Source organism: Thrips palmi, unplaced genomic scaffold (genome assembly GCF_012932325.1).
Source record: "Thrips palmi isolate BJ-2018 unplaced genomic scaffold, TpBJ-2018v1 HiC_scaffold_18, whole genome shotgun sequence".
NCBI classification, from domain to species: domain Eukaryota; kingdom Metazoa; phylum Arthropoda; class Insecta; order Thysanoptera; family Thripidae; genus Thrips; species Thrips palmi.
The window spans coordinates 11,162,384-11,187,974 of NW_023144627.1; the positions used below are offsets into that span (position 1 = coordinate 11,162,384).

Consider the following 25,591-nt stretch of genomic DNA (forward strand, 5'->3'; position numbering starts at 1 on the left):
GTTGTTGTTTTCACTCTCCCACGCTGTTTGAACAAGACGCGCCGGGAGCAGTGAAGCGCCCCCCCCCCCCGGTTTTAATTTTTGCCGCCACGCGCAGCGGGTTTCCTCATTACACTTTAATTTTGGGCGCGTGTCTCAAATCGCGGGTAGCACCGCGGCGGCGGGTTGACGCGCTGCCGCGTAAGTGCGAGAGAGACAGGAGCACCGACGAGCAAGACGGGCCAGAAGACCGGCGCAGGCGGCCAAAACTCGAGACGCGTTTTGAGCTCCAGAGTCGCTGAACAGGACTCGAACCGAACGTGTGACCCCACCAATGGATTCCTCGTTCGGAGAGCAATCCATTGGTGGGGTCACACGTTCGCTTCGAGTCCTGTTCAGCGACTCTGGAGCTCGAGACGCGTCTCGAGTTTTGTCCGGCTCCACCGGTCTTCTGGCCCACCGTGCGCCAGGCGGCCCACTTTCCAAGTCGCCCCTTCTGCGGGCTGATGACTCCGAACAGCGCTCTGGTCGCTCTGTCTCCGTCGCACTGCACGGCCGCAATGCACGCCGCCGAGCCAGAAAGCCAGAATCACAAACGCGCCGCAAACGGCCTGGCCTCCGCTTGGCTCCGCTTGGCGGCGCGCGGCGCGAACTTTCGAAAAAATAAAAAAAATGAAAAGTGGAAAAATGGCGGTGACGCCACCGCAGTTGTAGCAAGGAAGAGCTCAGGGGGATGACGGCGTGGCCGCGGAGCTGCGGAGGGGCGGTGGAAAAATAGCGGAGGGGAGGGGGAGCTTAGAGCTGCAGGCTATAAGCGTAGGCCGCTGTCAGTGTCTTCCTCTTACTTTTTGTCACTCTTTTTTTTTCGCGTGGCGCGGCAGCACGACACGGACAGTGGCAAGTTGCATTCCGAGTGTCCTGTACAGTGTAGGCATGGCGGCGTGGCCCACAGCCTTTTAATTAGGGTTATTCCAAACAAGAAACAAAGCCCCTTAACCCCCACCCCCTCCCCACCGCCGCAGAGGCCCCCCCCCCTCCCCCCACGCTCACAGCTCACACCAGAGTGTCCGGGGGAGAAGTTTTCGAACGGCTGTGGCCAACTTTGCGACGGCGGCGGCAACCCAACTGTCCGTGACTGTGTCCCTCCCCCTCCTCATCTTCTATTTTCCTCACACTATTCTTATCCAGGCCGGAAGGCATTCAGAAAGCTTGCATTTCCAGCATCGGACTCCCCCAAAAAACTCCCCAAAAGGACCGTGTCATGTTCGGACAGGCTGCTGCCGTGAACGCGGGCGGGCGGTCGCGCCCCGTGTTATTCGACACACGGTTTGTTTCCCTATGCGTGCCGGGAAAACGAACCCACCGTTTGGCTCGCTGGAAGTAACGTCGAAACTGAATCCAGCAGCACTAGCCTGGGGAGGCGCCCCCCTCCCCCTCCGTCGCCCGCGGCGGTGCGCGCGGCGCGGGTGGCCCGTAGGCAAGCCCGTGCCGTGGGCAACCGATAGGCGATGTAGATGGAACACAGTGATTCATGGCAGGTTTATCTATAATCAGAATCGGCGGGTAAACGCTCCGAAAGTGGCGCTCTTTGCTTACTCACTTCCACCTTCGCTGCTTCGCTGTCCATAATGCCGCTATCGATATGAACGGTGCCCTGTAAGTAACCCCTCAGTCTCGAACGGCAATTTAGGTGCCCCCCCCCCTTTTTTCCACCATCACTCCGTCTCCACGGGACCATACAGCCTTCCCCTCCACGATAAGAGAGGTGCTTTATTAAACGTTTCGGGTTGGGCAGGAGGAGACGGCTGGCCGAAAAAGAGAGCGAGAGAGAGAAGGAGAGAGACGCCGGCAGGGAACAAAAAAAAAGTTGGGACCTCAAGAAAGGAAAAACACACGAAAAGCGACTATAAAAATTTCGCTTTCTCGGCCAGGAGGCTAAGAGAAAGATAAGGAAGTGAGTCGGAAAGGGAGGGGGGGGGGGAGTGACCCGGGGCGGGCCGCGGGGCACACGCATTTGCCAAGATGTGGCAAATTGGATCCGTGTGCATCCTTCCTAACGAAACAATAACAGCAACATTTCTCTCATTCATTCCTCCTTTTTTTTTTGAAGCAGAAGTACGCAGGAAAGGGAGGGGAAAGGAGAGAAAGAGGCATTTTCATTCTGCGACAACGTGGCGCGTGAAGGCGCAAGCATTGCGTGCGCACCTTTCACTTGTAAATATTTTTACGAATTCATTCCGTTTCTCGGCGTGACTCGTCAAGCGGCACGTCGAGTGACCCGTCACGCACGCGGCGCCACGCGGCGTGACGAACTAAACAAGGAAGGAAGTTTTCTTGTTGTCGTCCGGATGCCTCGCCTGTTTAGCACTATCGCCACCTCAACCCCTTTCGCAGAACTACCCCACCGAGCCGCGCGCGCCCCGCCCCGCCCCGCGCGCCTGCCTGCCAGCCTGGGGGTTCTGTGCCCATTACCCGCCCTCTCCCTCACACAGAGCTCTCCAACCCCTCTCTCTCTTTCTCTCCCTCCCTCTCTCTCCCCCCGCAGCCAATGAGTGCCCCCCCCCCCTTTTCCACTCAAGCCTTGGCAAATGAGGGGAAATCGTGTTACACTCCTGGTTTGGAAGTTAATTAATGGTGGCGAAATTTTCGTCGGGTCAATCAGTGCGCCGGAGAGGTAGGGCGGCGTTCAAGAGGTTCACCGCGAGACTGAGAGCCGCGATGGCGCAGTGGGCTGCGCAAGTGCCTGCGGAGCGAATGGTCCTCGGTTCGACTCCCGCCGCTGGCGGCGTTTTTTTCCCCGGCCGTCTCGGCAAAGGACTGCGAATCTCATCAGGGCCGAGTGTTTGAGGTGCAAGCAGCAGCCGGGGCGGGGCGGGGCGGGGCGGGGCGTACCTTGCCCGGCTTATTTCCTCCAGGCAGTAGCACTGAGCCCTCTTTGGAAACTCATTTTGTTTCGATGGAAAGCATATTGACAAACAGGTCCTCACTAACAGCATCAACGCAGCCCCGGGCCCGTGGGCGTCTCCAATCTTCGGTAATAAAACCGGCAAAAATGGACGACTTGTCCGCCAGGGGCCGAAGGGCGCTCGGAAGGGCCGCGTGGGTTACCGTCTCCGCGCGGAGTGTTGACACACCGGAAAATAGTGTTGTTTGTTTTGTTCGGAATAGTGTAACCGTGGTTTATGATTCCCCCGGCAGGTGGCGCCTCGTCTGTGTGCCTTTCGTCTCCGCGCCCGCCCCGCCCCGCCCCGCCGCGAAGACCGAAGGCGGGATGCGGTGCCGAGTTACAAGAGTTACAAATGGCGCTCACGGGAGAGCAGAACGCAGTGCACAGTGGGCCAGAAGACCGGTGGAGGCGGCCAAAACTCTAGACGCGTTTTTAGCTCCAGAGTCGCTAAATGGGACTCGAACCGAACGTGTGACCCCACCAATGGATTCCTCTCTGAACGAGGAATCCATTGGTGGGGTCACACGTTTGGTTCGGGGCCCATTTAGTGAATCTGGAGCTCAAAACGCGTCTAGAGTTTCGGCCGCCTCCACCGGTCTTCTGGCCCACTGTGCAGTGTCCTGCTGTGGTTCGCCTGGTTCGCCCAGCCAGTGCCGGCCAGGCGCGCGGTTCCGCGTACGGTGTGGTGGCTGGTTGCGCGGTGCTCCGCGGCGAGGCGGTCGCTGCCTTTGAGGTGGAGACTCCACTGGAGAGCCGTGCGGCGGCGCATTCACAGTGCCTCAGCCTTCTGTGTTTTCCAATCAGGCCGCCACTCATGCCACGCCGCGGCGGAGTCGCCCCGCCAGTGAGAAAAAAAAAATTAAAACAACAACAAGGGAGAGCGAGGAAAAGACTAATATTGACGGAAATCCAGCTCAATTTCCTGCACTGTAATTGGTCCGAGCCGGGCCGCCTTTTCCGAGACACCCTGACTGAGATACGCAGGCCCTCCCTCCTTGCATTCCCACCTCGGAATGCGATAAGCAGCATGCAGAGCAGTATAGTGGCCCCTCTCTCTCTCTCTCTCTCTCTCTCTCTCTCTCTCTCTCTCTCTCTCTCTCTCTCTCTCTCTCTCTCTCTCTCTCTCTCTCCCTCTCTCTCTCTCCCTCTCTCTGCGCGAAGGGCGGACTGCTCGCCCGCACCGTTTTGACTCCCCGTCTCGCTCGGCTAGTGCTTCGTGGCGATGTGGCGCCGAGTTTGGCTGCGCATAAAATTTCGATATACGGAATATATTATTTCACCTTTCTCTCCAAATAAGCTGCTGCCTGCTCCCGTTTGTCTGTCTGTCTGTCTTTCTGTCTGTCTGTCTGTCTGTCCGTCACCCCCACGGGGCTGGTGCACGTGTTGCCGCTATCGGGTGTCCGATGATGAAAATGCCGGTGATAGCGTTATGCAGATTCGACGCACAGAGATGGAAAAATGTGAGGCATGTCTGGGGGGGGGGGGGGGGGGAGATCTCCGAATGACGGCAGATGTGATATTTCCTCTTTTGTTTCATTTTTTATTTTATTTATTTTTTTGTCACCGTTTTTCCCCTTACTGTCGTGCGATTGCCACTGATTTCGGTTTGTTGTTTTTGTTATTGTTTTTGGCCTGGCGCGTCTGTGATTTAATTTTGATGTGGCTTACTTGTAGGCTTTTTTTTTCACGAACCTTGCCGTGCCACCAACGCCTGCATCTTGTTTTGTTTTCGCTTTTGTTTTTGTCCGCCTCTTTTATCTTTATTTTCGTGTAAAGACGACTGGCTTTCCTTTTTTTCCCTTTCATTTCTGGTGGATGGAGCAGGCCGGGGGTTTTGCAGCAGCACTGCTCTCTGTCAAAGCAAAGGACAACACTTTTCCTTTTACGCTCCCGACCTCCTGTAGGCCGTGGGCACCGTAGCCGCACACCGCCCTTGTAATAAGTAAATACAAACGCGTCGCTCTGTGTGTGTGTGTGTGTGTGTGTGTGTGTGTGTGTGTGTGTGTACCGTTGCGCCAGACATTGCATGACGGGGCGAACCCCAGCGAGTCGTAGGGAAAACAAATGAAACGGGTCCACGAAATGAGTAGAAATATCTCCGGCCTGGCTCTCCCATACCGAACGTTGAACCGCTGGAGAGGGGGGGGGGCACGCAATATCTGAACCTCGCCGCCGCCACAGTGTGTGGTGGGCACTGCACCCACCCTTGTGTGTGCCTCTATATTTCTCATAGCGCAGGCAGGGCAGGTTGCCAAGGGACCGAATGTGTTTTGTCTTCGTCGCGGCGCGGCGGGGGGTTGGAAAAGGGGGGGGGGGAGCTTGAGGAGCGGAGGCTGACGGGGTTCGGGTTTTTGCCGAGGCAGTGCCGACGCAATGACGGACTCGCTAAACGGGAGGTGAAAATGCATTGCTCCTCGAGGCGTGTTCGTCTGGCCGTGACGTGTGACGGAAATGGAAAGTAGGGGAGGGGAGGGGGTCTCCGAATGCCAAATGGAGGGGAGGGGGTAGTAATGGAACGAGACCTGTGTTCTCATTCGCAGTAGTTCCCGTCAGGAACCTATCTGCCGACAAATATTCCGAGCTCTTCCCTTCTCTCTCCCTCTCTCTCTCTCTCTCTCTCCCTCTCTCTCTCTCCCTATCTCTCTCTCCCTCTCTCTGTCATCCGTCGTTCGGAATCAGCCTGCAGCCCGCCGCCCCCTCGACTTACAGACCGTTTAGGTCACAGACGTCCCCCCGCCCCTTTCCCAACCCGACGGCCATCCAAGAAGGAAACCAAAACACGGGACCAAAGTTGGGTCCCCGAAATCGGAAATCGACCCCCTCCCTTCCTTGCCTTCTTGGTGGGCCGGCTGCCCCCGTCGCGCGGCCAGCAGCAGTCTGTCTCTCTCGCACCTATAGGGAAGGCCCCACGAGAGCGAGAGAGACAGAGCGAGTCCGCTGCACTGTCAGGCTGTCGCTGCACCGGAAGCGCCGCCGCCAACTCGAAAGCGTGATTGAGAAGTTTGCGCGGTTTCCGGCTCCACCTTTGTGTCCTCTTATCATCGCGATCGCAATGCCAGACACTTTTATCGAGATGAGGGCACGAAAACACGGCCAACTACAGCGACTGCAGCGCCAGCAGTGCTTCCTCGAAGCATGTAGCCAACTTGGGGGGGTCGCATTAAGCCAGAGCAGTGCCGGCCGAATCAAGCCGAGGAGGGAGGTGGGCAATCCAAGACGATATTACAATCAAGAGCTATTGTGTCACATCCAGACGCTGAGGGGGGCGGCACAAAGATGCAGGCAGGCCGTGTGTGTGTGTGTGTGTGTGTGTGTGTGTGTGTGTGTGTGTGTGTGTGTGTGTGTGTGTGTGTGTGAGAGAGAGAGAGAGAGAGAGAGAGAGAGAGAGAGTGAGAGAGTGTCCGTCTGGGTGTGTTTGTGTGAGTGTGTCGCGCAGAGTGGGTCCTCCTCCTCCGCTTCCAGCCGAGCGCGAGGCACGCCGTGCGGGCACACGCGAAATTTCTGCTTTAATGGAATTTATTTTTGTCCTTGAGTGTATAAGCTGGTGGCGCTGCAGTCGAGTGATGGAGATGAGAGCACAAAGGGGGGAGAAAGAGAGAGAGAGAGAGAGAGAGAGGCTGTCATGGAGATGCCCGGCGCCATATTCGCTGGCCCAACTAGCAACAGTAATCATCGCGCAGACAAAGTCCGCAACTACTTTATAATGCGGTACTTACTTTTTGCCCGCTGCGCTTCCTTCTCTCTCTCTCTCTCTCTCTCTCCCGCTGTCTGTCCGGATGCAGCGCGACGAGGGACGAGGATGGTAGCGCCGCCAGGCAGTCAGGAAGTCGATCCCGGTTTGATGGCCGTGCCGTGCTCTGCTCGTGCCAAGTCTCCTCGTCTCGGCCCAAAAAAGGGGGAGTTTTCGTGTGAATTCTACAACGCCATCCCACTGTTACCGTGGTGGTTTTGTCGGACCACTGTTGCATTGACGTTGACATAATCCCAATCACGCAGGCAGTTAAAAAGTAAATTTATTAAAAAATTACATTTAAAGAAAAAACTGCACCAAAGCCTGGGAGTGCAACGGCTTTGCACACAGCTCTGCCCATTCGTGAGGTATTCGCGATAAATTCGTGCCTCCCACTGATTTAGTCCAGTCTAAAAGCAGAAGCGGTCAAACGCAGGTTTATCATTTACGCGTTTTTAGGCGCGCGGGCCATTTAAAAAAATCTCGTTTACATTACGTACAGTAATGGTAGGAAAGTTCTCCGGCGACAATGCGGCATTGCGGCGGGGCGGACCGCGCTGGCAGCAGGCGGGGCAGACCGAGCTGGCGACACGCTGCCGTCCCCACGAGACCCGGCCAGCCCCGGCCAGCGCACAATACGCCCCTTTGTCCCGCAAAGAAAATGGGAAAATGGGATCCAGGTGAAGTGATCCAAGTTTGGTTCCACGCGCTGGCGGCGCCATGGCGGCTGGGCGCGGACCACTCCCAGCCCGGCTGCCCTGCTGCCCGACGGGTTGGCCGAGCTGCCATGACTTCCCCACGGCTTTATATTTCGGACCGTCGCGCTGCCACTGAGCACCGAGCGACGGGAAACGCACAAATGTTAGTGAAGATTCCTTATATTATAATGGAAATGTTTTATATTATGGTGGTGCAGCTTACTCTATATCATACCAATGAGAAACCACTACACCTTATAGATATTTTGACGATTATTTTTTTTTGCATTATGGAAAAAATCACCATAATATGGTGGTGCAGCCTTTCACCATTAGACATAGTGCAGACCACTCGAGAAAATAAGAAAAACCATCATCAATCGGACGATTATGAAAAATGTACACAGTAAATGTCTTACGGTGAAAGGCTGCACCAACATAATATGGTGGAGATTTTCTCCATAATACCAACGAAGTTCGTCAAAATCTCTATAAGGTACAGTGAATTCTCAATGGTATGTTACGAAGTCAGCTGCACCACCATAATAATGAACATTTTCACCATAATATGGAGAATCTTCACTGTACAACATTTAGAGTATACTCGACTCTTGATAACGAGCCTTCCCTCCACGTTTCCTGCTGCTCAGAGATACTTGGCCGCCCGGACGGCTGGACGGCGGAGCGGAAAAGACTTTTCGCTTTCACGGCTCGAATGAATCAGCAACAGGCCGACTTCTCAAAGTCCAGGGCCGCGCCCGCCTTTCCTCGCCTGTACCAGACATTGAGTGTGTGTGTGTGTGCGTGTGTGTGTGTGTGTGTGTGTGTGTGTGTGTGTGTGCGTGTGCGTGTGTATGAGTGCCCCGCCAGGCGAAACAAAGGGGCGACGGAGGTAGACTCGAAAAAGGAAACTTTGGCCGGAGGCCGATGGAGTGGAAAATTAAATTGCCCAGTATTTTTCGTAGGTACGAGGGGCCCGCGGCAATAAAGGGACGCTGGTCTGTAAACTAGTGCAGGGCCGGGCGCGGCGCGGCGCGGCGGGGCGCGGCGGGGCGCGGCGGGGCGCGGTGGGGCGGGGCGGGGCGGGGCGGGGCGGACACCACAACGACCCGCGGGGACCGGGCGGGGCGGACCATTCCAATGCCAACTCGGCATGCCAATAAGCGGTCACTTTTGGCCGCCTTATTTATGAGTCGGTCCGTCAACCCCGACTTGGCCAACCCAAGCGTGGAGGGCCACGCCGCGCCACGCCGCGCCACGCCAAGCCAAGCCACGCGCGCCCAAATTGAACTGCCCTCCAACTTTCCATTGCCTGTTTTTGTTTTCAATCATTTTTTCGTTTTTCTGTTTTTATTTGATCAATGTTGTTGTCCCTTGTGTGTGTGTGTGTGTGTGTGTGCGTGTGTGTGTGTGTGTGTGTACGGGGTTGCCGGCCTAACAGTGCCCGTTGACCTGTCCGACCCTACTTTAGAGGCAAATTCTATACGGGCGCGGCCTTGTCTGGCGGATGGCCTTCAACTGCCCCTCGATAGCACATCGGCCTGGCCGAGCCTCGCGACCGATGGACCGATGGAGCGTCGCAGATGCTATGCCTCTCCGGCCGTGGCGGTGCGCGGAGGCATAGGGAGTCACGCCACTGGGAAAAAAAAGGGTTGTTTCTTTTTTTTTGTCGACGCAAACAAAATGCCACTCTGTTATTAGACTCTTGCTCTTCGCTCGTGTCGCATCACCCGCACCCTTCCACGCGCCTCGCCACGCAGACAGCCCTGCGGTGTGTGTGTGTGCGAGTCTGTCTGTGTGTGTGTGTGTGCGTGCGTGCGCGTGTTTGTGGGTCTCAGATTCAGAAAGAGGACGCAAAGTCAAACAAGGCTCCCCTAATCCATTTCGCCTTTCGCTCGGCCGAGGCGAGGAAGCCAAGCCTGGCGTACTCTCGATGTCGTCAACGGCGTGCCGAGGAGGAAAGAGGGGGGGGGGGAGGCAACAAATCTAAACTCTGGTGATTCGAGCTCAGACACACCACCGTCGCCTGAGCGCGCGCACACACACACACACACACAATTTTGTTAGCATACTCCCAGTATTAGGAAGTCGTTTTGGCGGATGAGGGCAGACTAAATATATTTCCAAAATATAGTTAATATCCTCCTGACTTCGTTTTGGCGAAGGCAAAACAGCGTGTCAATTGTCCTGGACGTAGAGAGAGCACCTCTATCGAGATTATGCCGTTTTTATTTTTACAGTGGGACAGGCGTCCGCGTGGTTTTTCCCCGACTGTGTGAAGTGGACGAGACAGTCAGAGGCTTTGTCCACTCCAATCAGTGACACTAAAAAAAATCCGATAAGCCACTCCAACGTCGTTTAATTGTGCTTTCCTTCGTCGCCGTCCCCGCGGTCCCCGCGCGCGGAGTGGCACAGAGTGCCAACCTGAACTTCGGTAAACATGCTGATGTTCAAACTTGGATAGTCTCCGCGAAGAAGGAGGCCGAGGGGGGGTGGGACAGTGGAGCCCGCGAGGGGAGGAGGGCGGAAATCTTCCGTTGGCAATTTCAAGGATGCTTTTATGGCATTGTTTGTCTGCCAGTTTGGCTGGGGCTGCGCGCCGTGCCGTGCCACGCCCTGCCGCGCCGTGCCGCGCGATGAAGACGAAGGCACTCACTCCCCTGCCTTCACACCTCATTCTGTTTGCAACTCCCAACTCGGTGACACTATAGTCGTCACTTCTACCGACCTCAACTTGTCTAATCGGGTCTCACCTCCCCACGGTTTGCGCGCTAGCTCCATTCTGCTGCCGCGAGACAAATAATGAAGTCTCCTCACTCTAAATGTTGCACAGTGAAGATTTTCCATATTATGGTGAAAATGTTCATTATTATGGTGGTGCAGCTGACTTCGTAACTTACCATTGAGAATTCACTGTACCTTATAGGGATTTTGACGATTTTCGTTGGTATGGAGAAAATCTCCACCATATTATGTTGGTGCAGCCTTTCACCGTAAGACATTTACTGTGCTCTGCTCGCAAAAGACACGAAACGTGGAACAAATAAACGACTTTGTTTTTGATTGGCAGGTGTCCTGGGTGCGGCACCGCGACATCCACCTGCTGACGGTGGCGCGGTACACCTACACCAACGACCAGCGGTTCCGCGCCACCCACAACGCCATGAGCGACGACTGGATGCTGCAGCTCAAGTACCCGCAGCACCGCGACGCCGGCGTGTACGAGTGCCAGGTGTCCACCACGCCGCACCTCAGCCACTTCATCCACCTCAGCGTCGTCGGTCAGTAGCCAAAACATTTTTTTTTCTTAGAGAAAAATTGTACAGGACTCGACTTAAACCCACCAATGGAGTCCTCGTTCCGTAACCTTCACCGCCCCACAGTAGGCCAGAAGACCGGTGGAGACGGCCGAAACTCGAGACGCGTTTTGATGTCCCAGAGTCGCTATCCCAGTACCTGGCACTCGAACCGAACAAGTGACCCCACCAATGGATTCCTCGTTCGAAGAGCAATCCATTGGTGGGGTCACACGTTCGGTTCGAGTCCCATTTAGCGACTCTGGAGCTCAAACGGCGTCCGGGATGTTGACCGTCTCCACCAGTCTTCTGGCCCACTGTGCGGTGCCGCGGCGTTGTCTCCGAGCCAAGGGCCACTGCCGGCCAAGTCTGCCGCCTGCAGAAGCGACGGTCGCCTGGCCCGCAGCGCACGGCTGCCCCGCACAGTGCCTACTCACTCACCCCGGCCCGGGGCTGGCTGGACCCCTACACTGCATGGTCGGAGCGTCGCTGCGGGAGAAAAACTGCAGAATCAAGTGGCCTTAACGAATTAATGCCCTGCGCACTCTCTGCTCTTGTTGTTGTTGTTTGTTTTGGTTGGTGCTTTGCAGTGTTTTGCCCAACTTGTTGTTCCCCGAGCGTTCTGCCGCGCTGCCGCGCCGCGATAGAAAAACACGAGGAGAGCGGTCAGGCAGGGCGCGCGGCGGAAAAAAAAGCGAGGGCGGCTGTTTTATTTATTGCAGTGTAGTGAGATACGGTGCAGTGTCGATAATAATACGCATTGTTCGCCTTATCATAACTTGTCCAGTCTGGGTGGGGAAAAAAAACTGCAGCCGATTTGGTGGGGGTTGAACCCGGGCCACCCGCGTGGCCGGCTGGCTCGCTGTGCGCGACGCTGTGCGTTCTAGGTGCCGAGGCGCCCAGGAGGAGGTGGCCTGCGTCGTGGGCCAGCACCGCCGCACTGCGTGCCAATGGCTCGGAAGCCGGGGAATCTAGTCTAGATTCTGACCGGGCCGATACCCCTTCTCTCTCTCTCTCTCTCTCTCTCTCTCTCTCTCTCTCTCTCTCTCTCTCTCTCTCTCTCTCTCTCTCTCTCTCTCTCTCTCTCTCTCCCCCTCTCTCTCTCTCTCCCTCTCTCTCCCGCCCCAAATGTGTAATCACCCGCCACATTCCCCATACCACGGCACTCACGCCGGGGCACGAGCCCCACGGCCGCGAGGCGAGGTGGCTCTCGGACGCAGCCCCCGCCTGGCGCGCGCTCGCACATTCCCGATGCTTCCCCCCCCCCCTTTCTGGCGAGGGGCGTTATAGGGGAGGGGGGGGGCCTCCTCCCGCTGCTGATGGCCGTCCACGCCGTACAAAAGGCCTATTGTTGCGGCTGAGCTGCCGGGCTGGTGCCCCCGGAGCCCCGGAACCCCGCCGGACATCGCATCGCGCCTCCCGGCACTCCTCGCTCCCTTCTTCTTCTTCTCTTTCTTCTTCTTCTTCTTCTTCTTCTTCTTCTTCTTCTTCTTCTTCTTCTTCTTCTTCTTCTTCTTCTTCTTCTTCTTCTTCCCCTCCTCCTCCTCCTCCCCCTCCTCCTCCTCCTCCTCATCCTCCTCCTCCTCCTCCTCCTCCTCCTCCTCCCCTCCTCCTCCTCCTCCTCCTCATCCTCCTCCTCCTCCTCCTCCTCCTCCTCCCCCTCCTCCTCCTCCTCCTCCTCATCCTCCTCCTCCTCCTCCTCCTCCTCCTCCTCCTCCTTATGCTTCTCCTCCTCCAATTCCCGATAGAGCCAAATAAGCAGAGGAGGCAAACGCAACGCAGCGAGAAAAATTTATTCACTCATTCATGCATTCATTCATTCTTTCTTCTTAGCTGCTAGTCGCTGCGTGTTTTTTTTTTCATTTTTTCTGTATTTCTCACCCATTTCTATGCATTCATGCCGTTGTTGGTGCCACTGCCGCTAGCTGCACCGCTCGGGGAGTACCAACCCAACGTGCCGACCGGGCGGAACGGATGAAGCGGGAATGAAAGCCAACGGACTCTTTCGGTCTCCGCGGTCCCTCGCGTGCGCCGCCGGTTGGAAATATTGTTCGACACGAATTTGCATCTCGGCATCGATGAAATCTCAACACCGCCAGACCCGCTTAAAGTGACTTATCACACCGAAATTTCAAAATTTTCCTCAAAATTTTTTTTGTTGGCGTAGTACTTTTTTGGGGGGGAGGGAGGGAGGTTCAGTTGTCAATGATGGATCCGCCGCCTGTCCGCCGCGCTGCCGCCGATGGCGTGAGCTGAATGCAAAGCGCGCGCAAAGTTGAACCGTCGCCTGCTCGGTCTGTCCGGCCATGGTCCGGCCTAGGTCCGGCGCGGACTACGCGGACTCGTGCCGACCGGACTTTGCAAACAGGAAGAACGATGCGACGCGGGGAGCACTCGCATGTGGGGCCAGAGCCACAGTGGGCCAGAAGACCGTGCAGGCGGCCAAAACTCTAGACGCGTTTTGATGTCCCAGAGTCGCTAACCAGGACTCGAACCGAGCGTGTGACCCCACCAATGGATTCCTCGTTCGGAGAGCAGTCCATTGGTGGGGTCACACGTTCTGTTCGAGTCCCATTTCGCGACTGGAACTCAAAACGCGTCCAGAGTTCGGCCTTTTGGCCCACTGTGCAAGCGTTACGTCCTTCGTGGACGCCCCCTTACCGCACACGTGTTTCCACGGCGCGGGTTTTTCCCCCGGCGGGCCACGCCACTGGAAAGTAGTGAGGCCGTACCAACCTACGCACGCCTGGTTATGCATCACGCTGCTGAATTTTTCATGACGGTACCCCTGAACCTGTCAACAGTAAATCTTGGAGGAATTTCTCTCGAGGAGGGGTTCGTTGCGTAGCTGCCCTTTTCATGCGTGAGGCCACCAGCCAAAAAAACGGATGTTGTACCACTCGCCCATGATCATTTCATCAGCTACTAGTGGATCACACCAACTGCTGCAAACACCACCCCTTTCGGCGTGGCGCCACCCACCGTGGTGTCTCTGTAGAGGCTGCTCGCCCTGCCCCGGTCACACACCAAGGTCGCTAAATTCCAGGAGGCGGCCCGGAGCGTGTAGTAAAAGTTGTAACGTTAATGAGAACGCAAATTGGGGTAGTGTTGGTCCACTGTTAAAAACACTGTGTTTGCTGCGCTGCTCTCCCCCCGAGGCTCACCTGTAGCGGCAGAGGGAACGTGTTATGATTCTAGCGGTATGACCCATTACTACCATCTACCGTAACGGCTTTGGGGATTGCAAAGCCCTCTCCCTTCCCTCTCTTTTTATACAGCCGCCCCTCCCCCTCTCGCTGTCCGACCGGCTTCGCCGCTTCGCCACAGCGACGCTTGTACTGCGGCGCACTTGTTGCAGGAAACCACTTTTCTCTGTCGCTGCGATATTGCAAGGACAGCATTATTTCATCCCATAATGTCGCCTCACACTGACCCTTTCAATTGCGCCGCTTTTCACAATATTTTCTCTCCGTCTCCTCCTTTTGTTTTCAATCAATTTGTCTCTTTCTTTGTGTCGAGGCAATGCAAACTGAAGCCGATTGGTTTCAAACTGCCCTTGTGCATCCTGGTCGAAAACAAAGTCACTCTGTTTGTTTTGTTCCATTTTACTCAGCCTTTTTTTGTCAAAAATAAATGAATTGGAGATAGAGACAAACGCAGCGGCACTAACGGATCCAGAGAGATGCCTCTCCATGGCGTGGCGAAGGCCAGTGAAGGTCAGGCAGGTGAGGCTTGCCAATTAGACGCAGTGTTTTGTCTCGGTAATAAATTAGGCCTAAACTCTAATTTAATTTTCCTCCTCCTTGTTCTTCTTTTTTTCGCTGTGTTTCGTCTTTTCTTCCTCTCTGACCCCCCGCAAGGATTGCAACAACGGGGCCCCTCGCCGGGCCTCCCTTTCCTCTAATTTTTCGATTAACGGCTCGACAGTCAGCACAACGCCGCCTCCCCCGGGGACGGATTGGAAGCACGACACGCAGTTGTCGACGTGGCACACGTTTCACGGACGGTCCCCGGCGAGGCCCATCTCTCTCTCTCTCTCTCTCTCTCTCTCTCTCTCTCTCTCTCTCTCTCTCTCTCTCTCTCTCTCTCTCTCTCTCTCTCTCACACACACTTGAAGCCATTTCCCTTCACTCTGTACGACGTCCTTCATTTTCTGCTCTCACGTCCGTCTCGCCCTCGTGTGTGTGTGTGTGTCTGTGTGTGTGTGTGCGTGCGCGCGAAAGTGCGAGTGCGGCTTTCAGTAATGCACTCTACGACGTGTCACCTGAAGTGCCTGGGGCCTCGCGATGTTCTTACTACCTGCCGCCCCTGCCGCCACTCTGGTAGTGGAAGAGAATACTTTGCCTGGAACGGCGTAACCGCGAGGAGGAGAGTACCACGAGAGAGAGAGAGAGAGAGAGAGAGAGAGAGAGAGAGAGAGAGAGAGAGAGTGAGAGAGAGAGAGAGAGAGAGAGAGAGAGAGAGGGAGAGAGAGCAGGCCCAGAAAGGGAGGGGCGTCGAGGTCGAGAGCACGGCCTGCGAGCGTGGCGCCGGGTGGCCGCCAAAATTAGAGGAAAAAAAACATCCGAGAAAACAACCAAAAAAAGCAAGTTTTTGGCACTTGTGCGCGCGTGCCAGGCGGCCGGATTCGTGGTGTGTGATACCCTTTGCGCCCCGAATTTGAGAAGTGGCCGTCAGGGCGCGCGTGCGTCCAATTTAGGGCCGGCCCGCTTTTTCTTTTTGTCATTCATTTACTTTTTATTTTCTTCGCTGCTTTTTAACGAAATAATTACTTTGAAGCGTTTCCACGAACTGTGTCGCGGCCGGAGAGGCCGAAAAACCGCAGTACTACCCTGTGAAAAAACAATATTTTCGTTGCAACGGTACTACGTTGGAATTTTACAGCGATCGGTTTTCAAAGGTATAAAGTATGCAAGGTTTCTGAAACTCTTTTTCTTCTCCACGTTTCATTTAATTTCTTTGATGCCCAACCTGAAACCCTCCCTCGACGGCCTGCCCTTTTCCCCGGCCACGCCGAGTGGAATTTTCATTTCCCTGCTCCAAGGAATACCGAGCTCTAGTATGAGTATCTCGTCCTCCGAGCGTCGGCTGGGTGCCGATCACTGCCGAGAACATCGCCCGACGACGCGGCACAGTGGGCCAGAAGAACGGCGGAGGCGGCCGAAACTCTAGACGCGTTTTGAGATCCAGTCGCTAAATGGGACTCGAACCGAACGTGTGACCCCCACCAATGGATTCCTCGTTCGGAGAGCAATCCATCGGTGGGGTCATACGTTCGGTTCGAGTCCCATTTAGCGACTCTGGAGCTCAAAACGCGTCTAGGGTTTTGGCCGCCTCCGCCGGCCTTCTGGCCCACTGTGCGACGCGGGGCGCCTTCGCCGATGCCGTTGCAGATATCAACATTATTAGCCTCTTTTACTCTTTTTCGGAAAAGAGCAGCAGTTCCCCTGCCACCCTTATTTACCCTCGACTCCCCTGTTGGCCCTGTTGGCCTGTCAACGCGATCGAGATCTGCAGACATGTTATTGAGCTCCCCACTCCCGACCGACTCAGCTCGGCCTGGCTTCGGCCGGCTTCGGCTAGCTTCACCGGGCTTCGGGCCCGCCCAGATGCCGCCGACTGCAAACGGCTTAATTTAACAAAGAAAAGAATTTGTTCTTATCGCTGAGTCTCACTCCGTTTTCCTCATGGCTGTTCCTCGGCCAATCAGACGGACCTCTCCCCGGCCCTGCTCCTGGCCCCGCCCCTGGCCCTGCCTGCTGTATCGGCACGAAAATCAAATAGCGCCGTAAGACGCGCCCTGGAACAGCATCAGGCTGTTACCTTGTCCAGCTTGTTGGGAGCGCACTCTCAGAAAACTGAACTCACAACAATATGTTTCATTTAAACACTACACGGTAAAAGCGGTTCCTGGTTTTCCCAGGAACCCCCTGGAAATCGCCTATGTCTTCGCCATAGGGCTCCTGGGAAAACCAGGTACCGTTTTTACCGTGTAAGAAATTTCTTAGTGTTTGAACGGCTGGCTAGGCCAGCAGTCGTGGTCCATTTGATACACCTGTCGATAGGCTGAGCTTGCCGACACACTGTTGACCAGAAAGACCGGTGCAGGCGGCCAATACTCTAGACGCGTTTTGAGCTCCAGAGTCGCTAAACAGGACTCGAACCGAGCGTGTGTCCGCACCAATGGATTCCTCGTTCGGAAGCAATCCATTGGTGGGGTCACGCTTTCGGTTCGAGTCCAATTTATCGACTCTGGAGCTCAAAACGCGTCTAGAGTTTTGGCCATCTGCACCGGTCTTCTGGCCCACTGCGCACTGCCCCGGCCGTTCATCCCATCCGCCTTTATTATTTGGATCGGCGAGGGTTCTGCAGGAAACCGCAGGCAGCCTAAACGGCCTACCGCACTGCGAGCACTGCGAGCACTGCGCACTCAAACATTGATATACGGGGCGGATGTTGTGCCAAGGGGGAGGCACGTGAGCGCTTTAGCAAGGCGGTGCAGAGCGTTGGGCTAGGTTCGGCTCGCGCTCCTCGCGCCTCGGACCACCCCGTAGAGGGCGGTGGGGTGTTGCTGGCCGCGCGCCCGCCCCCTTCCAAGGGATTACCGAGACTCTAGGTGCCCATCTCTCATGTCAAATTTGCAAAATGAAGTTTGAATTTTAGTTACTATTTGAAAATTTGTCTTGTCACTTGCCTTTCAACGGGTCATCCATCGGTATTCTCATGCGTTTGCTTCCGGTCCTGTTTTCGGACTGTGGAGCACTCGTGTGGATTTTGTCAGTATGCCAGAAACATGTCCTAAATACTGATTAAAATTCCCGCACCTCTAAAAGCTGAAATTCTGAAAACTTATTCCAAAATTGATGGCCTGAGTTTTACAGAATATCAGAAAAAGTTTTCAGCTTCCAGAGGTGCCCGAATTTTGATCAGGTTCCCAGACAGGTTTCTTGCGTTCTGACAAGATTTACACGAACGAGGAGCTCCACCTGACGCCGGCCTCCCCGCTGTGGCGTGGCAGTGGCGTGGCAGTGGCGCGCCACCCTGACTGACCAGGTTCGCTTCTATTTGCCCGGGAGGTGCTTCGCCGCCACCTGGCCCAACCTGGTGCCCCCCCCCCCCCCCACACACACACACACACGGGGAACGCACCGCGCGGCAAAGGCGCTGCCGATGGTTTGCCACTTCATCCTGTTTCTTCCCGGAAAGAGGCCTCTCTGCTGTGCTCTCTCTCTCCCTCCCCACAGTGGGCTAAAACACCCTTTTAGGCGCTCAAAACCTGTATTTCAGCCATTTTTGATCGTATATGTCCCAAATTTGGTACAGACCCTCTTTTGGTCTTACTTTATGAGATTTTGAACAAGCGGCGGCAAGTGTGACCTTATCTCAGCCGTGGTTCACCGAAAATTGATATAATATAATCGTATTTTTATGTTGTATACTTCTGAGTCTGCGGGAGCACTCTCTCTTTCTATTAGATCGATGCAAAACATATTGTAGGTTTTTTTAATGTTAATTTCAGACGGAACAATTGAAAACCGCTTAAAGGAGTCAAAAACATCACTAACATTATATGTGCGTTCCTAAAAACAATACTGTAAAAAATCATGGTTACAGATTTTATAACAACTGTCAAACTTCAATTTCCTAAAATCAATTTTTAAATGGTATATCATTTAACTCTTCATGGAACAATAACATGGCAGTCTCATTTGCCTGGCCATCAAAGGGGCCAACTATAAGTGAAAGAACTGTGGCACACAGTTTTTAAGACTTGGCTTTAGGTTTTTATTTTCTGAAAGAGCTGATAACAGGATCAGATGAAACAAATGGCAGTCAGAAGATCTGCATTCCCATCAATTCTGTTGCACTTCCGGGTGGCCTTTTCTGGAGGGTTAGTTGTAGAGAAAGGGCGCGGGGCTAGGGAAAAGGAGCCAAATAGCACGTGAAAAGATAAGGGACGGTTGGGATGGAGACATGGATGCTTGGCTTCTTTCTTCGTTGGGACGCATTTTCTACCGAAAACGGGTAAATTGCCAATTTTATAATGTTTCACAGCCGCGTATTACTGTTTGCGCAAATATGCGCAGGTTTTCTCTGTTGATCCTTTCAATTGACACATAGGTTGATAATTTCCAGCGGTGGAACGTGCTTAATAGTGCGGAATTCTATAGTAGATCTCAAACTTTTGTTTTTAAAGTAAAAATTATACAAATAAAGCGATTATATGCACACCAACACCCTTCAAATTATCGCAGGAAGATAACTCGGGTATCATTTTGAACGGAAATACTTGTTCTTTAAAATGGAACCACCGGAGGTTCAAAATCTAGATGCAAAGCCGTCAAAATCGCTGTGGCGTTTTGTTGCATTTTTTACTAAAAATAACACATTATCACAAGTATTAACTTTGAAGGCCTGTAGTGGTCGTAGTTTTGGTCTGACAACAAAAATAAGACCAGATTTGAAATCTGCAGAAAATTTCCTATCCGACAGTGAAAACGTTTGCCTGTTTAAACGATTTTTAGGAAAGAGGTTTTGAGCGCCTAAAAGGGTGTTTTAGCCCACTGTGCTCCCCCGCATGCTGCCACCTCATATTACGAGGCACCTGCGTGGCGTGCGTGCGGTAGCGTGCGGGGACGAGGGCGAGCCCACCAGAGCCTACGCTCGGCTTTCCAACGAGCCCGCGGCCGCTCTCGGAGCGCGCTCTCTCCGCGCTTTATTCGCTACGGGCTTTCGCTAAGCTTTTTTCGACACGCTTTTTTCACTGCGCGTGTTTTTGTTACCCTTGTTTCGCGACACCATTTTTACAACGTTTTTTCACCACGCTTTTTTCACCACGCTTTTTTCGCCACGCTTTTTTTACCACGCGTGTTTCACCACGCTTTTTTCGCGACGCTTTTTTCACCACGCTTGTTTCACCACGCTTTTTTCGCCACGCTTTTTTTACCACGCGTGTTTCACCACGCTTTTTTCGCCACGCTTTTTTCACCACTAATCATTTTTCGCGACGCTTTTCGTGCGCGGACTGTGTACGCCATACCTCTACGACGAGCTCTCGGCGCGCGCGCTTTTCGTGCTTTGAAAACGATACGCTCAAGTGGTGTTTGACAGTGAGCAAACTTTGCGCACGGCCGCGGCTCGAATATGATTTACCTAAATGAGTTTCCGTTCCGACGTGGCGGAGCCTGGCCTGGCGGGCCTGGCGGGCCTGGCGGGCCGCGACGCACAGTGCCGTGCCGCCGGGCAGAGCCGGGCACGCCGCTTAGACGAGCCTCGCCGCCAGTCCCGCCGCCAATGTGAATGTGCGCCAAATGTGCTCCGAGGGCTTACTCGGATTCCGATTCGGTTTCAGTTTCGCCGCATTGTCTCGGAACAGGAAATTCGGCACACTGGGAGGAAAGCCGCACGGACGCGCACTCTAAAAGTTGTACAGTGAAGAGTCTCCACATTATGGTGAAAATGTTCCATAATATGGTGGTGCAGCTGACTTCGTAACATTGAGAATTCGCTTTACCTTATAGAGATTTTGAGGAATTTCGTTGGTATTATGGAGAAAATCTCCACCATATTATATTGGTGCAGCCTTTCACCGTAAGACATTTACTGTGCGCGCAGCGTAGAGCAAAGGTCAAGATGTCGCGGGAAAAGTGGCCGCTCTAAATACGTAACGCTGCAAAAAAAAAGTGGAAAATGAAAAGTGGCTTGTTTTTTTTGTTTGTTTGTTTTGGTTGGCCGGATGAAGTTGCTTCCGCCCTTTCCGGCGCTTTCCGAACCACAACGGCAATAACGCCGTAGAGTGCTTACCGAAAAGCGTATCGTAAAATCGGCGAACGCCTCGCATGACGCTTGGCGTGGCGCGGCGTGGCGGGGCGCGGCGGGGCGGGGCGGGCCCAAAGCTGATCAAGGAGGCTCCAAAGGAGGACGGCGGCAGGGAGAGGCCCTAGCAAGGCCTTGGCTCGGCCAAGGGGGCGGAGCCATTGGAGGAGAAGTAACGGCGTCAAGACTGAGTTGATTAAATTAGTGTACGGAAAGAACATCCTCGTTACGGGGGGCTTATCGGCCTTGAAATGTTGTCTCCGGGGCCGTTCCAGGGCCGTTCCAGGCCTCTCCTGCCAGGATTTACGGGTGTGGCGTGGCGCGGCGCGGCGTGGCGGGGCGCGGCGGGGCGCAGTGCGCGCGCTGGGAGACGGAACTGCATTTTTGCCCGTCTTCCGTCTCTATCTTACACTCCCCCCCCCCTCCGTCCCCTCCCCCTCTGTCCCCTCCGCCCCCCTCCGCCCTTCGCTAAAGGTAATCTTCCGGTGGCAAGCGACGTTGGTATACAAGGCGGCTTCCAGAAGGCTAACTAGGGTCGAGCGGGAGAATCGCTTCCGCTCACTCCTTCCTGCATCATGGTCTCTCTCTCTCTCTCTCTCTCTCTCTCTCTCTCTCTCTCTCTCTCTCACTCTCTCTCTCTCTCTCCCCCCTCCCTCCCTCCGGTCTACCTTCCTCTTCGCCAGTTTCACTGCAAAAAGGGGGCAAATAAGCAGTGCATTCGTTACACTGTGTGCAAGGCGCCGGCATCCTCAATAAATTAGTGTTCGTTGTCTTTTTATCATTCAAATGTAAATCTACATTTTTAGTCTCTAACGATAGGAAATTTTTACACGGAAGACTATCGCGTTCGGACCTTTCATTCAGTGCACCGCCCCTTTCACATTGCCTAAAGTTTCCTCTGAGGGACTCCCTATTTTTCCCCGCGCGTTTTTTTTTTTTTTTTTTTTTTTTTTTTCCTCCTTTTTCCGTCCCGCGGCGGCAGTGGCTGGTCGGGCTGGTTCGGCGTGCGGCGCGGCGCGGCGTGCCCGCGCTCCGCGATTCGACCTCCACATTGAATTCCGCGCCGCCACAGTCGCGATCCCCCCGGAAGATTTAAACGGAAATATCGTAAATATCGCGAGCAGAAAGGGCAGACGGGAACGCGATTTCGGGCGGCGAGCGGGGGAAAAAGTGGGGGAAGGGGTGGGGGGAGAATCGGACATGCAGAGTGAAGAGCGAAGACGAGGGATTGGGAACAATAAGGCCTGCCGTTGCATCGGATAGTGTCCCGGCAGGACCGCCAGCAGACTGATTCCGAGAGTCGTTTTCGTCGCTCTGTCTCTCTCGCACCTATGCGGGACGCCCCATGAGAGCGAGAGAGACAGCGCGATGAAAACGACTCTCGGAACCGAGAGGTAAAGTGAAAGTGGAGGCAGGTCGGACTACGCAAGCAGTGCTTCGCGAATCTCCTCCAAGACTACTCCTCCTCCGCTGCCTCGCGCCTCGCGCAGGAAAAGTTCTGCGGCTTCGAGCAGTTGGGAAGTTGAGTTGTGAAATATTATTCAGGATGAGTTGTTACGTGCTGGCTATGATTCGGCTCCTCCTCCTTGAACGCCCCGCCCCGCCCCACCCCGCTCCGCCCTTCGCCGCTCGTCGCCCCGTCGCCAGTAGCACCAAGCAGTGTAGTGTCTCGCGATGGCCGAATCTATTTCCCGACTCACTTCCGGGCGTTCGGCTGCCGCGTTATCCGATCAGGCCACACGTTGGGACGGTTAGCGGGTTTAGAGACTGCCGGCATGTCTCTGTCTTTTTCGTTTTTTCCGAGACCTAGCTCCCTCCGCCTTCCCCCCAAATACCCCTGCAACCACACCACTCAACACCACACACACATTCGCAAGCGCTCTTAGTCTGCCAGCAGAAGACGAGAGAGAGAGAGAGAGAGAGAGAGAGAGAGAGAGAGAGAGAGAGAGAGAGAGAGAGAGAGAGAGAGAGAGTTGACTCGGATCCACGGCGCGGTGCGGCTTAGTGAGTTGACACTCGCAAGTGGAACTCTGACCGCCAGTCAACAACGGCTAACCCTGCGCCACCACCTCCTTCACTTTCCACACACATACACACACGTGCACTCTCTCTCTCTACACACACACACACACACACACACACACACGAGAAGCTAGCCGTGCATTTGCGAACCATGTGCACATTCTTTAACAGCCAGACGGCACACCGCTAGAGTGACTGCCTACAACGCGCCCAGGAGATTGTCAATTTTCAAAATCGAGACGGAAGTCGTCCAAAAAATATCCGTGTGCACGTTGGACCACCGGTTCAGTTCGGCGTCCACAGCGCGTTGGGCACAGCCATGGCGCAGCACTGCGATTTGGCAGTGTGCCGACAAAGTGGGTCATTTCGGTGCTCCACGATGCACACGAGTGTGACACGCCCGAAACTGTATTCGTGGCTTCCTGAGCAAGACGGATGCCCGCCCCGCCCCGCCCCGCCCCGAGCACGCCACGCTCTGAACACGCCAGCGCGGGGAACGCCTCGCTAGAGATGGGGGAAACAAGCCTCGCGATTTCCGGTCACGAAAACGACGAACTGCAACGTGGTGTAGGGCCTGGTGGGGCGGGGCGAGGCGGGGCGGGCGGGGCGCCTTCGAGATTAGACTCTATACGCGACTCACTCTGGTGGAACGCCTTATTCAGAAAAGTAATCTCGGACCACGGCGGCCGATACTACGTTTGTTTTTGCTTGGCTCGTTCGGCCTTGCTTCGCCTTGGTGCCTTTGCCGTTTGGCGCCAAAAGGCTGCCAGCCCTGGCGGGGCAAGCCCAGGCAAGTGCGTGTTGGCGGCCCTGGCGGGGCGGCTGCTGATGACGCCGCCAGCAGCCAGTCGTCGCCGCCACTGTGAAAAGTGAAACCGCCACCGCGATTTCGGCACTGGAAGGCGGCAGCAAGGAATAAGTCGGTCGTTTGACGCACGCGCCTTTGGCGAGGCTTTGGAGCACCGCACAGTGGGCCGGAAGACCGCTGGAGGCGGCCGAAACTCTAGACGCGTTATGAGCTCCAGAGTCGCTAAACGGCGCTCGGACCGAACGTGTGACCCCACCAATGGATTGCTCTCCGAACGAGGAATCCATTGGTGGGGTCACACACTCGGGTCGAATCCTGTTTGGCGACTCCGGAGCTCAAAACGCGTCTGGAGTTTTGGCCGCCTCCGGTCTTCCGGCCCACTGTGCGACGACCGCCAAGCTGACGACGGCGGCGGCGGCGGCGGCGGCCGTGCAGAATGATTTTGTTAATCCTCAAACGCATTATGGCGTTTCGCCGAGTGTGCCGACGATGAGGGAAATTGGACGCAGCGTCCTCGGGAAGGGGGAGGGGGGAGGGGTGAAAAATAAGTGAACGTCGGGGAAAAGAGGGCGTCGCCGGATTTGCAGAGATGATCCCTTCAGCTGGAATGACACGCGAGAAATGCAATAAACCTGCGCCGCCGCGCTGCCGCCGCCACTTTTTCTTCTCTTTTCAATTAGAAGCTTGGTCTCGCTTCACGCGCCGCCAGTGCGGTGACGGATGGGAAAACAATCAAACGCGATCGCAGTCACGCGGCCGGCAGCAAGGCCGGCAGGCCAACGGGCACGCCCCCGGGCACGCCGGGAATCGGGTCACGGGTTCGAGCCCCGGCCGCGTCCGTTTCAGCCGTCCGAAATGATTCCGTTTTCGGGTGGCTGAACCGGCGCCGCACTGTGGGCCAGAAGGCCGGCGGAGGCGGCCAAAACTCTAGACGCGTTTTGCGCCTCCAGAGTCGCCAAACAGGACTCAAACCGGACGTGTGACCCCACCAATGGATTCCTCGTTCGGAGAGCAATCCATCGGTGGGGTCACACGTTCGGTTCGAGTCCCATTTGGCGACTCAGGAGCTCAAAACGCGTCTAGAGTTTCGGCCACCTCCACCGGCCTTCTGGCCCACTGTGGGGCGCGTCAAGGCAAGGGTAGACGTCACTGGGAGACGTGGACAATGAATGGGCGGGGAGCGAAGAGTACCGACAACACTGGGAACGGGGTAGTGAGGTGTGGGGGGGGGGGGGGGGGGCTGCTGCTGCTGCTGGAGTGCCGAGATGATACCCCAGTGTAATTTATAGGTGCAGCTTAACGCCGGGCGAGTTCGTTTGTCTTCAGATAAGGTCATGTGCAACGCGTACCCCGGGCGCGGGCTGCCAGCCGCCCTGCCAACGCTTCCCACACTCGCGCCGCACTCAGTGCTGCCACACAAGGACACTAGCACGGCGTGTCGGAAGGCTGCCCACCTCAGTCGTCATACGGAGGCCAATATCTTAGCTTTGCTTAAGAGAAAGTGCCTCGCAGACAGACTGAGGTTGGCAGCCCTGCTCAGCGACAGTGGTGCATCGTGGGACATACAGCGTGGCATGGGCAAGGACATGGCGCACAAATGGCCGAGTGAGGCGGGCCTGCGCGGACTGATTCCGAAAGTCGTTTTCGTCGCTCTGTCTCTCTCGCACTCCTCGGGCGTCCCGCGTAGGTGCGAGAGAGGCAGAGCGACGAAAACGACTCTCGGCATCAGTCTGGTGCCCAAGGCCTGCCTGATCCCTGCCTGGGCGCATCCATCTTTCCACCCCACTCCAATTCGTCGCCACCCTGCCACACCCTGCGCGCTGCGGGGGTGGGGGTGGGGGTGGGGGGCCTTCTCCAGGGAAATTGAGCACGTTCGCTCACAACAATGCCCCGTCAAGGCGGCAAAACCCGACCCAGTGTCCCTGCCTGCATGGCCCGCCATGGCCCGCCCACCCAGCCTGCAGGCCGAGAGCCGTTTTCGTCGCTCTGTCTCTCTCGCACGCGCGTGGCGGTTCTCACAGTTGCGAGAGAGACAGAGCGGGTTCGCTGACGCCTCCAAAAGGATTCGGGAAGGGCTTGCCCGGCCTGCCTTGTCCTTTGGAGCTCAATCGAGCTGCCGCGCTGCAGCGGCAAACAAAGAGGCTGCAGATGCAGCCCACAGTGGGCCAGAAGACCGGTGGAGGCGGCCTTAACTCTAGACGCGTTTTGAGCTCCAGAGTCGCTAAATGGGACTCGAAGCGAGCGTGTGACCCCACCAGTGGATTGCTCTCCGAACGAGGAATCCATTGGTGGGGT

The 25,591-nt window shown here is 55.5% G+C and overlaps 1 protein-coding gene across 1 annotated transcript in view; it reads left to right on the forward strand.

Annotated features, from left to right (window-relative positions):
- The window catches only part of LOC117644702 (zwei Ig domain protein zig-8-like), a 46,426-nt gene that overhangs the window by 15,185 nt on the left and 5,650 nt on the right, over positions 1-25,591 (forward strand). Inside the window, exon 3 of the mRNA XM_034384315.1 lies at positions 10,425-10,635. Within this exon, the coding sequence (XP_034240206.1) occupies positions 10,425-10,635 (211 nt within the window). The remainder of the gene's footprint in view (positions 1-10,424; positions 10,636-25,591) is intronic.